Below are 11,639 nucleotides of genomic sequence, written 5' to 3'. Positions count from 1 at the left end.
CTTCCCCCAGCAGCATGTCTCACTGCCGCCTCGCTCTAATTTCCTGTCCATTGTCCCCGTCGCCGCCACCACCGGTCCCCAGCACAGGGCCATGCGACACACAGCCAGTTTGCATGCACCCGCATCATCTCCATGTGCACACCCCACCTGGGCCATGCCCACCCTCCGCAGCTCCCAGCAGAGCCTGGATGCTGCTATGTCCCCTGTTCACTCCCAGCACCAGTGGGAGCAGGGCATGGTCGGCCCAGCACGGGGAGCAGGAGCCCACAGTGGATTCCATGCCCAGTGCTCAGCTGCACTGCAAGAGGGGTCGTTGGGAATGGAGTGTACAGGGGTACTTGATGGTCACGTGGCAGCAGCACTGTGGGAAACAATCACTGGGACTGAGAGCTCTCTAATCCAGCAGGGAGAGGAGAACTGCAAGAAACAGGCAGGAGCTGAAGCCAGACACGTTCGAATGAGAAATAAAGGTTTCAGCAGGGCAGGAGATCAGCCACTCGGCGCAGCCCATCATGGCGTGGGCTCCTGCTGCTGCCTGGTGCAATGAGGTGGCTGCAGACCCAGGCTCCATGCTGGGTTCTTGTAGACGTGCTCTGCTGGGGTGACCTAGCTGGTGCCCTGCCAGCACCGTCCCCGTGCCTCCACAGCCTCAAGGGGAGCTCTATGCCCAGACCTGCAGCAGCCACTATGGGAGGGCAAGTGGGCTGCATGCGAGCCCGGCTCAGCATCCACCAGCTGCAAGGTTTTGACATGGCAGTGCCTTGTGCAACCAGTCCCCGAGTCCCCAGCAGTGAAGCAGGTGCCCTGCACCCAGGGCCATGCAGGGGATGGCACGGTGATGTTGCTGAGCCCTTGGGCACAGCTTTGGAGGCTGACGTCTCTCTATGCCCACAGTTGCATTGCTCTGCTGGGCAAAGCAGCTGGGATGGGGCAGCTCTGTACATCGTCGCAGTTGGTGGGGAACAAATCCTGCTGTGCTCCAGGTGGAAATGGCTGCGGGGGGGGATCAGCGTGGGGGAAAGTGCCCCTGGGTGGCTGCAGGGCTGCAGCCAGGGTCCCAATCCCCGCGGCCAGCTCCAGTTCCCGGGCAGTTCTGCTGGGACCCCGTGGTCCCAAAGCTTTTGGGGGCAGCCTGGCAGTGCGGGACGGTGCGGGACTCGACGGGACAGAGCCACTCACCGCCCCGTGAAGGTTACGAACCACTCTCCTGCCACATGCCTCAGCGGGCCCCCCCATCATAGTTTGGCTCCGTATCTCCCGGCGCTGCCCGGCCGTGCTTCCACTGCAATTTCGGGCAGTAAATCAGCTCCGCACAGCCCCACCTCCCCGCTCTCCATTGGCAGCGGCACCCCTCGCCCCGCTCATTGGCGCTGCCGCGGCCGCCCAGCGCTACATAAACCCCGCACGGGCGGCCGGAGCCGTCGGGAGTCGGGCGGCGCGGAACCGGGAGGTGGGCGGCGAGGCGGGCGCTGCGGGATGCGCTCCCCCCGCCGCCGCGGGGGCACCGGGCAGCCCCCCGCGCCCGTGAGTAGGGAGCGGGCCCCGCGCCTCTGCCCCGCCGCCAACTTTGCCGGGGAGTCGGGGGTGGGTGCGGGAAGTTGGGAAGGGAGGGGGCGGCGGAGTTGGGGGTGGAATGGGAGGGTGTTGGGGATGCTGCCAGGGAGTGGGGGTTTGGAGGGGGGCCGGCAGTAGGGGAGCACCCGCGGGGACACTGGGATGGTGATGGGCCATGGGAGGGAAGAGGCAGCTCTTCTCTTTAGGGACGTCCCCACTTGGTTATGGTGGGGCTGGCGGGGTCTCTGCCCCTTCACCTGTGCAGGAAGGGTCTGGCTGCGCAGTGCCACGGCTGAGCCCCTCCAAGGACCCGGTGTCCCTTTGGGCTGAGCTCTGAGATAAGGTGACTGCTCGTCTCCATACTGCATGAGCTGCTGCTGGCTGAGCCCCAGCGTGCTGGGTCCAGTGCTGAGCAGTCCTGCATAGGAGGGAACAGGGACCATCTCTGCATGGGAGCTGTGGGCGTGAAGCCCATTGGGAGCATCCGTGGTGGGATGCACATAAGGACCAGGGTCTGCAAGAGGGGTGTGAGGGGAGCAGTGCTGAGCCCACAGCAGTGGGATGGGGGCTTGTGGCTTTGGCTGGAGCAGAGGCACTGCAGGGTCAGGGCTGCTTGGGGCTCTGGCATCCCTGGGACACCACAGCCTCTCTAGGACAAAGGAGACTGAGTGCAGGATGCCTCCCACCTGTCCTCTACCTTGGCCGGTTTGGCTGTGGTGGCCTAGGAATGACAGGAAGGGGGATATGGTGTCACTGGGACACATGCAGCATGATGTCATGCGGTGCTGTGACGTTATCGTGTTGTCACTGCTCTGAGGTGGCTTTGGGGTGTGGTAGGGCTCCTGCTGCACAATGTCACACGATGTTATGGTGGTGCTGGTCTGGGATGGGATGTTGCCGCAGTGGTGACGCATGACATCTGGGACATGCAGCATGGCGGCAGCGATATTACGGGGACGGGGCGGCCATGCAACCGACCAGCTCTCACTCTCCCTGTGATGTGTGCTGGAGATCACAGTTACGTACATGAGGAGCCCTGGGGCAGCATCTCCCTACCTGCGGTAACAGGTCTGTGGGGTGTGACCTTCCCAGGCTCATGCACCCTGGCCTTGCCTTCGCCCCGTCCAGTTCTCCCCGCAGGGCACTGCCGGGAGCAGCCTTGCCTAGGTATGGCAGTGCCAGGGAGCATCTGTTGGGCCAGCACCATGTCCCTGCGATGCCCAGCTGTGCCCTATGTGGGTACCCATGGCACCCCTGCATTACTCCCATTTTCCCTCTGTCCCTTCTTACCACTTCAGCTCTGTGCCACCAGGCTAAGCCATTCAGAGCAGGTGCCCCAGTGTGACTGCAGCACCTGGAGTGACCTTGCCACTGGATGCCATGACATGAGCTGGGACATGGCTCTGCTGGGACAGGAGAGGGCTGAGCTCTGCCATAGCCATGCAAGCAGGACCCTGTGGCCTCAAACATCCTCATGCCATGCTGGAAGCCACAGGGCCTCTTGCTTCCAGCACATGGAGCCTGGACCTCCTTCCTTTTTCCCAAAACAGCCTGGCTTTGGGCCTGGCAGCCCCCACCATGGCACCCAGAACCGGATCTGTGGGAAGAGCCTTTTGTTTCCAATCAGGATCATTGTTTCCTCCTGGAAAAGCTTCATCCAGCTTGGAAGGATTCCGGCTGCAGCTGGATGGAGTGGGGGTGCACCTGGGGAGCCGGCCAAGCTGCAGGGAGCGGGAGCTGGAGGGGAGGCAGAGCCCCATCGATGGCATGGGAACAGTCCCCTGGAAGGGCAGCAGGCGAGAGAATGCTACACCGTGCTGGCTGGGAACAGAGATAGAGGCTGGGGAATCAGAGGGCAGCATTGTCCCCATGTCTCTGTGCATGGGCAGCCACCCTCTGCCTTGTCCCCATACTTCCCAGATAGATCTTGGGGTGCTAAGATCCTCGGGGCCTTCTCCCTCCCCAGGGAGATGGCAGCAGGCTGATGGTGACAGTCTGCCAAGATCCAAGCATTGGGCATCTCCCCTTTTCCAAGGTGGCTGCACAGGGCCCATGGCATGAGGACAGGCTGGCAGTGAGACCAGTCACCTTTCCCCACTGCTGATCTTTTGGGGGATGCACATAAAGAATTTGGAACAGCCCTGCCATGGCCACACGGAGCTGCGTCCCTTGCTGGGAATCCCAGTCGCTCCTCCAGACGGTGGGAGCAGGGCTGACTGCTCTTGCTTGCAGCTGGAGTACTGGCACACAGGGCCTTGCTCACAGCTGGTGCCATGCAGCTTACTGCTGCTGCTGGGCTTTTCTCCTCTGGAGGGGACTGCCCGGCCCATGTTGAATGCAGCTGTCCTGAGTACCACCTCACTTGTCACCCACGCTAAAGCCAGGTCAGAGCCAGCTCCAAAGCTCCGCAGCCTTGCCAGCAGTGCTGGCAGCCACCATCCTCCGCAGTCCAGGTTAATTGAGCCTCTCCTACCAGTCTCCTGTCACCTTCCTGTAGCTGCAGCCCTGTGCAGACACCCCCCTGTCTTGCTGGGGGATGTGCTCACCCCACAGAATCCCCAAGAGAAACAGTGACAGCAGGATGGGGAAACTAAGGCATGCTGTAGCCACGTGGTGGTGCCTGAGGTCTCAGGGCTGGAGAACTGAAGGGTTGTGGGGAACTGAGTGGGGTGGGTGGTGAGTGGTGGAGGAAGAGGAGCTCTCATGCAGGGGTGATGCTCGGGCTCTGTGGAGTGGGGTCTTGGTGGTGCAACCAGCAGAGCTGAGGGGCTGCAGGTCTGTCCCAGGTGCCCAGGATGCTGGCGCTGTGCCTGCTGTCCCTGGCCTGGCTCAGTGAGGGCTCCCAGCGCAGTGAGCCCATGTTCGCCGCTGTCACCCACCGACTGCTCCCACCTGACTACGACAGCAACCCCACACAGCTCAACTATGGCGTGGCTGTAACCGACCTGGATGCTGACGGCAACTTCGAGATCGTGGTGGCTGGGTGAGTAAGGACGGCCTTGGGGACAGTGAGACACGGTGGCCCTGCAGCACCAGGAGCTCCTCACAGCCCTCTGTCCCAGGGCTGGCAGCCTTTCCAAATTCACTGTTTTCTCCAGAAAGCACACGTGGTGCCCAGCTGAGCTCCCAGCTGCAGGTGGTCTCACTGCTCTGCTGGGGCACATCACTGATGTTCCCATCCCTCCACCTGGGAGGAGGCGTGTGGCGGCAGTGCCGGCATGCCATCTGCATGGGGACACTGCTCTGGGGCTGGGTCCCCTCGCTGTGGGATGGTGGCAGCTGCCCAGCGGCCAGGTCCCACACTGCAGCACAGAGGCAACTCGAGCCTGAGCCAACTCGGCTCCGCTGACAGGACTCAGCGCTCTCCGGAGATTCACTTAATTGGCTGGAGGTTTTTTATAGCCCTGTATGGGTGTGATGGCTCGGAAGGGCTGGCGGGAGCCAGCGATCCAGGAGCCGTGTGCTGTGCTGCCCCAGCGCCCGTGTGAGGCTGGACATGGAGCAGCTGCTGCTGGCAGGTCCTGCCCTGGCTGGGGACAGTGGAGACAGTGGCACGTGCTCCTGGCATGGCTCTCAGCCAGTGGTACAGCATGCTCATCCACAAGGGAGGCTTGCACATATGTCCTCACCTGGAAGGGGGTATCTTACCCTATCTGTGAGCCCAGCATGGGTTGACGTCATGCTTGATGTATGGGGCACAGGCATGGGGTATCTGCCCAAAAGTGCACCAAGCCTGGGGAGCCAGGGACACCCAGTAGGGCCCAGGTCACCACACTCAGCAGGGCTGAGCCGAGCAGCCAGCAGTGGTTTTGTAAGCAGCACGGTGCCCGTTGTGTAACTTGTTTACTGGTGCATGGGGCAGGAACAGGCGGGGAGCCTGTGGGGCACAGCGTGCTGAGCGGATTTGCCTTGCATGCTGCCTTCCTTGCCCTGGGAAAGGGCTGTAAGCAGGGAACCTGCTCCATCCTGCCCTTACACTGCCCGGGGTGCCCAGGGTAGGCTGCCGTGCCGTGTCAGACTGTGTCATCCCCATGGCAGCCAGTCCCACAGCTGGATGCAGAGGGAGGCGGGAGTTCCTTGGCCACCACACACCGTGCATGTCTCGGCTGTGCCCCTCAAGCTGCTGGCATGCAGCTCCTGCCTGGTCCAGCACGTGGCCACCTGCGCACAAGGGATGGGACAGGGGCTGTCATGCATGTCATCCCAACCCCAGGATCCATCTGTTCACACCTACAGGTACAACGGCCCCAACCTGGTGCTCAAGTATGACAAGGTGCGGGGACGGCTGGTCAACGTGGCAGAGGATGAGCGCAGCTCCCCTTACTACGCGCTGCGGGACCGGCCGGGCAATGCCATCGGCGTGACGGCATGTGACATTGATGGGGATGGCCGTGAGGAAATCTACTTCCTCAATACCAACAACGCTTTCTCCGGTGAGCCCCGGGCATGGGGGGGGGGCCCAGCACGGCTGCCCGCGACCTTCTGCGCGTGAGGGATGTGTGCGGGCTGGAGTTAATTTCCCAGTTGAGTGGCTCCATTGATTGATGGCAGCGCGGGCGGGACGCCGAGCCCAGCCAGATGCTGAGTCAGCACTACCAGCCACCCTCCCCATGGCACCCCGAGGGGGATGGCAGTGTCCCATCACCTGTGGGGCTGCTGTGCCTACAGGACGTACACATGCGTGCTGACCCCTGTGATGGTGACAGCACTTTGGCTCTGTACCAAGGCAGGGTCTCACCCTCCCTTACTGGCGCTGTCACAGCTCCTGGGTATGTCAGTCCTGAGGAGGGGACACCTGTGCCCCAAGGCATCTCCAAAGCTCCCCACGTCCCCACTCCGTCCCAGCCCTGCCCCATCCCCCTGCTGCAGATGTATTTTCATTCTCCAATTACTAGGGCTGGCAGTGGCTGTCTGAGTGCCCGGCCCTAAATCAGGCACTGCCACTGGCACTGTCACAGCAGCGTGGCTCACTGCCTGTGCCTGGCACTGCATTGATTGTTGCTTCCACGGGGATGATCTATGGGTCTGCGCCTCACTGGGACACATTTTATCTTAATGAGTTGATTCTTCCATGTGTCTCCCAGTGGCACTTACGGGTCATGGGAACTCTGCCATTGGCTACTGCTGGGGGGACAGAGCAAGGGTCACGTCCCATTGGGTTGGGCTCAGGGAGAGGATGGCTGCGGCAGCCCCTGTCTACATCCCATAGGCATGGCCACCTACACGGATAAGCTCTTCAAGCTCCGCAACGGGCGCTGGGAGGACCTGCTGAGTGACGAAGTGAACCGTGACGTGGCCAGCCGCTTCGCCGGGCGCTCCGTCGCCTGCGTGGACCGCATGGTGAGCGGGCAGGGCAGGGTGCGGGGCAGCCCCTCATCTAGACACCGGCCCCATCCCACCACACTGGGGCTGGGGGTGCCCCCAGCAGCCAGTTGGTGGCTGTCAGGGCTCACAGCCCCCCCGGCCATCAGGGCTCCGGGCATCCATCCACACGGTTGCCGCTGGCTGATAAACGCGCCTGTCGAGGTGATTTATGTCCCTGTCACCTGCTCTTTCTTCTTCCTCCTCCCCCAGCAGTTTGTTTCCCAATGATTATCGTTAAATCAGGGCCCAGCTGCTGCACGGGACAAGGGGGGCGGTGGGGACAGGGGGGGCACCTGTCACAGCGTTTGAAACAAACACCAGCCCTGAGCTTGGGGACGGCGGAGGCGATGGGACACATCCCAGTGGGACAGCGTGGCCACACCCAGCGCTCGGTGCTCTTGGCTATGGGCGCTAGGGGGACCCGACAGCAGGGAGGATGGAAGCCAAATCCTACCCCATGGGCTGAGGTGGAAGCACAGGGAGCTGAGGCGGTGCTGCCGGCCACAGGGCTCGGGCAGGTACTCCATCTACATCGCCAACTACGCCAGCGGCAAGGTGGGCCCGCACGCCCTCCTGGAGATGGACGTGGCTGCCAGTGACCCTGCCCGCGGTGTCGTGGTGCTGGTGGATGTGGCTGCCCAGGCTGGCGTCAGCAAGTACACAGGTACGGAGGGGACGCGAGCATCAGTGACCTGTGCCATGACCCACACCACGATGCATGTGCCATGCATTGCCTGCCTGACTGCCCCACCTAGCGGCCACCCCACTGTGTGTGGCACCCACTCAGAAGGACCTTGTGTCACCCTGCTGGTCCCCTCGCAGCGTCCTTAGGGCCTTGGGATGCAGGGTGCATGCCAGCCGCCGTGGGGGACCGCCACGTGCCCTGTCTCTGCGGTGGTAAATTCTTGCTAATTAGGAGTGTTGTCACCATGGCGATGGCAGTGATTAGGTTGGATGTGACACAAGCGTCTGCCAGCCCCAATTAGCTCCTGATGAGAGGGATTGGAGGAGGAGGGAGGAGAGAAGGGGGTCTTGGGAGCGTTGGAACTGGTGCAGGGACATGCAGCCCCAAGAGCAGGGGACAACCTTACCCCTGGCTGCTGTCCCCAGGGGGCCGTGGTGTGGCTGTAGGCCCCATCCTGAGTGACAGTGCTTCTGACATCTTCTGCGGGAATGAGAACAGCCCCAACTTCCTCTTCCACAACCGTGGGGATGGGACATACCGGGACGTGGCAGCCGTGGTGGGTGAGTAGAGGGTGGGGGGGGATGATGCCAAATGGACTGAGCATGGTGCCGGTGGGGGAGTTACAGCCCCATTAACCTCAGGAGGGGCATCACTGATGCAAGGATGCGGCGTGGGAAGGACTGTGTGGGGATCATCGGGCTGTGTCCCAGGAGGTGTCTCAGGGAGGAGGTGTCCTGGGGAGGAGGGTCCTGTCTCCCTGTCTCCTTGCTGCTTGCAGGGCTGGATGACCCCTACCAGCACGGACGTGGCGTGGCATTGGCTGACTTCAACCGCGATGGCCGTGTGGACATTGTCTATGGCAACTGGAATGGGCCACACCGCCTCTACCTGCAGGCGGGGGCTCCCGGGCGCGTCCGATTTCGGGTGAGGGCTGGGGGCTGGGACATCCCCAACCACCAGCTTTGGTGCTGAGCCCCAGTTTGGCTTTGATCTCCGGTTCCCAGAGGGGAGGGGAACCGAGGAGCAGTGTCCTCACATCACCAGCCCATACTCATCCCTCACACAGGATATTGCCACCCCCAAGTTCTCCATGCCGTCCCCCGTCCGCACTGTCATCGCTGCCGACTTTGACAATGATCAGGAGCTGGAGGTCTTCTTCAACAACATTGCCTACCGTGGCTCCTCCGCCAACCGCCTCTTCCGGTATGGCTGGGAGGCTGTGCCCCTCAGCGGGAGCCAAGCAGCCCTCGCCGTGCTCCTCTCCATCAGTGCCATGTGCGGGGCCAGTGCTCCGTCTCTGCTCATCAAGGAGCCATGCCTGAGCCTGTCCCTATGTCATTACGAGCCCTGCGGCTGTGCCTGCAGCAGCCCCTGGGGTCCCCATGCCACTGATCACAGCTGTGTGGAAGCTTGTTCCTGGCTGCCGCTAATTATGGGGATCAATTCCTCACCACTGCTCTGAACCCCCTGTGTCGGCAATGTGGGCGGGTGGAAGGGGGTGGTTTGGCAGGAGCTGGGAGCCCCACAGGGGTTGCAGCGGTGTTTGGAGATTGTGCTGATGCTCTGCAGCTCAGATCCATGTCCTTATGACATCCCTGTCACTCCTCCATGGAGCAGGGATGAGATGTGCGTGGCCAGTTGCCAGCAACCCCACTTGGCCCTGTCCCCTCTGGGTATCAGCTCTCTGCCAGGTTGCTCCAGGGTGGGGAGCTGCTGGGGGATGTGGGGACACAGAGGCTGGCACTAACACCCTGCCTGTGCTCTACAGGCTCATCCGCAGGGAGCACTCAGACCCCATCGTAGAAGAGCTAAACCCAGGGGATGCGCTGGAGCCCGAGGGACGGGGCACAGGTGGGTACTTCAGGGCAGAGCTGGCCCATGCTGGGTGACATAGCATCGCTGGGGTGCTGCCATCTCCGTGAGGGCCAGGCCTATGACCTTATGCTGTGTGTGTACAGGGGGTGCTGTGACAGATTTTGATGGTGATGGAATGCTGGATCTGATCCTGTCCCATGGTGAGTCCATGGCACAGCCACTCTCCGTCTTCAAGAGCACCCAGGTGAGTAAAGCAGGGGCTCCTTGAGGTGTCCCAGTCCCTGTGTCCCCCCCTGGCTCAGCCTCCCTCCCCTCTGCTGCAGGGTGTTGGCAACAACTGGCTGCGGGTTGTGCCACGCACCCGCTTCGGGGCCTTTGCGCGGGGGGCCAAGGTGGTGCTGTTCACACGGCGCAGCGGTGCCCACCTGCGCATCATCGACGGTGGCTCGGGGTACCTGTGTGAGATGGAGCCTGTGGCACACTTTGGACTGGGTGAGCCCCGGGCTGGGGGCAGGAGGCTGCTGGTTCCCCCAGCCCTCCCCACACCCAGTGACGGGCTGCCTGCCCATAGGGCGTGACGAGGCCAGCAGCCTGGAGGTGACATGGCCTGATGGCCGCATCCTGGTGCGAGCAGTGGCCAGCAGCGAGACCAACTCCATCCTGGAGGTTCCCTATCCCCGGGACACAGAGGAGCCGCCAGTACCCGCCTTGCTGGAGGTGAGGGCCTACGGGGGGCAGCTAGGGGACAGGAATGCGGGGCTGAGCTCTGCTGCCTTGGGGCTGCCCCATCCCAGTGTCTGCTTCTCCCCAAACGCAGTGCGGGCAGGGATTCTCCCAGCACGAGAACGGACGCTGCGTAGGTGAGTGCAGACACAGGCATGGCTGAAACCCAGAGTATGGCTGTTGGGCATGTGCTCTGGGAGCCTGGGCTTTGGAGGGGACAGGAGACGCATGGCTGACACAAGTGACACAGCAGAAGTGGGATCATGGTAGTGCTCAGGCATGGCAGTGCATTGCTTGTGCATGGCCACATCCACACTTACGCGCAGAGGGATCTGGGGGGCACTGCTGGCAGTTCCCAGCCTGGCCCCCTCACCCCCCCGTCCCCTGTGCCCACAGACACCAATGAGTGTGCTGAGTTCCCCTTTGTCTGCCCCCGGGACAAGCCCATCTGCATCAACACCTACGGCGGGTACCGCTGCCGCAGCAACAAGCGTTGCGCCCGCGGCTTCGAGCCCAATGAGGATGGCACAGCATGTGTGGGTGAGTGATGGCGGGGATACGCTGGAGCAGCACCTTGGGCTGGTGATGTACCCACCCAGGGACAGCCACCCCCTGCACCCTCCAGCAGCTCCCCATGCCCCAAACCCGCAGCCACGTGCCTCCATGCCTGCTGGTCCCAAGCCACTTGCTTGCTGCTGACTGCCTACCTCTTTTTCTTTCCTGCTCCTTTTCTCATTCTCCATGCAGCTCAAGTGGCCTTTTTTGGGGGATACCCCTCTGCTGGGAGCTGGCTCTGGGCCCTCCAAGGTGTTCTCCTCCCTCTGGGCTTCGGACTCTGCCTTTGCCTCTATGCACTTTAACCCTGCCAGTAACACCCAAGCAGCCTTGGCGAAGGAGCGGCCAGCCTCTGCCCGTCTCTTTTTCTCTCTCCCCATGTGGAACTGCCCTGGACGGGCAAGGGACCTCAGCACCGTCCCCATGCTGCAGCCCGGGACTGAAGCCCCAGCGCTCCCTCCACCTCGCCGGCTCCGTCGCCTCGATCCCGTGCCATGTGCCTGCTGGTTTGGCCTGCGCCACGTGTGCTTCACCCATCCCCTCTGCCCCTGGGGGGTACCCCCGGCAGAGGAGGCTGCCCCCAGCCCAGCAGGGGAAAGCCCTCCCCCCGTTTGTTTTTTAACTTCTTGACCCTGCTGTTTGGAGTTGGACCCTGCTCAGTCTTCCAGCCCATCTCCTGGAGAATCCCCCCAATAAACTGTATACTGTCTATTTGCTGGCTGGGATGAGCTCAGGCTTCCAGCAGGGTGGGAGCCACTATTCTGCCCTGGACTACCCCCCAGGCACAGCCCCTGTGCCAGCCGTGCCATGTGAATAAACCCATCCCTGTCCTGCTTTGACTGCATGTCCCACTGGGCATGCACTGCGCCATGCCTCCCCCTCATCCCCCCATGCTCAGTCTCCATATGGGGCCGATCCTGTGGCACCCATTGCACTGAGGTGC

General features: G+C 62.4%; 1 protein-coding gene across 5 annotated transcripts; it reads left to right on the top strand.

Moving 5' to 3' along the window:
• On the top strand, window positions 1,436-11,462 carry CRTAC1 (cartilage acidic protein 1). Of its 5 annotated transcripts, none has more exons than XM_021400168.1 (15): window positions 1,436-1,524; window positions 4,341-4,537; window positions 5,791-5,987; window positions 6,764-6,894; window positions 7,426-7,582; window positions 8,029-8,163; window positions 8,382-8,527; window positions 8,670-8,806; window positions 9,372-9,454; window positions 9,562-9,662; window positions 9,742-9,910; window positions 9,990-10,135; window positions 10,236-10,278; window positions 10,538-10,681; window positions 11,110-11,462. In XM_021400168.1, the coding sequence occupies exons 1-15, from the start codon at window positions 1,477-1,479 to the stop codon at window positions 11,316-11,318; spliced, it is 2,043 nt and encodes a 680-aa protein (XP_021255843.1). In that variant the 5' UTR covers window positions 1,436-1,476; the 3' UTR covers window positions 11,319-11,462. The 5 variants fall into 5 exon arrangements, with proteins under 5 accessions (XP_021255843.1, XP_021255844.1, XP_021255840.1 ...); XM_021400169.1 differs by lacking the exon at window positions 11,110-11,462 and adding an exon at window positions 10,889-11,099; XM_021400165.1 differs by lacking the exon at window positions 10,236-10,278 and having other exon boundaries at window positions 10,889-11,462.

Source organism: Numida meleagris, chromosome 5 (genome assembly GCF_002078875.1).
Source record: "Numida meleagris isolate 19003 breed g44 Domestic line chromosome 5, NumMel1.0, whole genome shotgun sequence".
NCBI lineage: Eukaryota > Metazoa > Chordata > Aves > Galliformes > Numididae > Numida > Numida meleagris.
This window is presented reverse-complemented; position numbering and strand designations above follow the sequence as displayed.

What these genes read in the sequence shown, in the direction of transcription:
- CRTAC1 (XM_021400165.1), top strand. Translation starts at nt 1,477, where the DNA reads ATGCGCTCCCCCCGCCGCCGCGGGGGCACCGGGCAGCCCCCCGCGCCC. An exon ending in TACCAACAACGCTTTCTCCG is followed by an intron (nt 5,988 to 6,763) that starts GTGAGCCCCGGG and finishes TACATCCCATAG; the next exon opens with GCATGGCCACCTACACGGAT. An exon ending in GGATGGCACAGCATGTGTGG is followed by an intron (nt 10,682 to 10,888) that starts GTGAGTGATGGC and finishes TTCTCCATGCAG; the next exon opens with CTCAAGTGGCCTTTTTTGGG.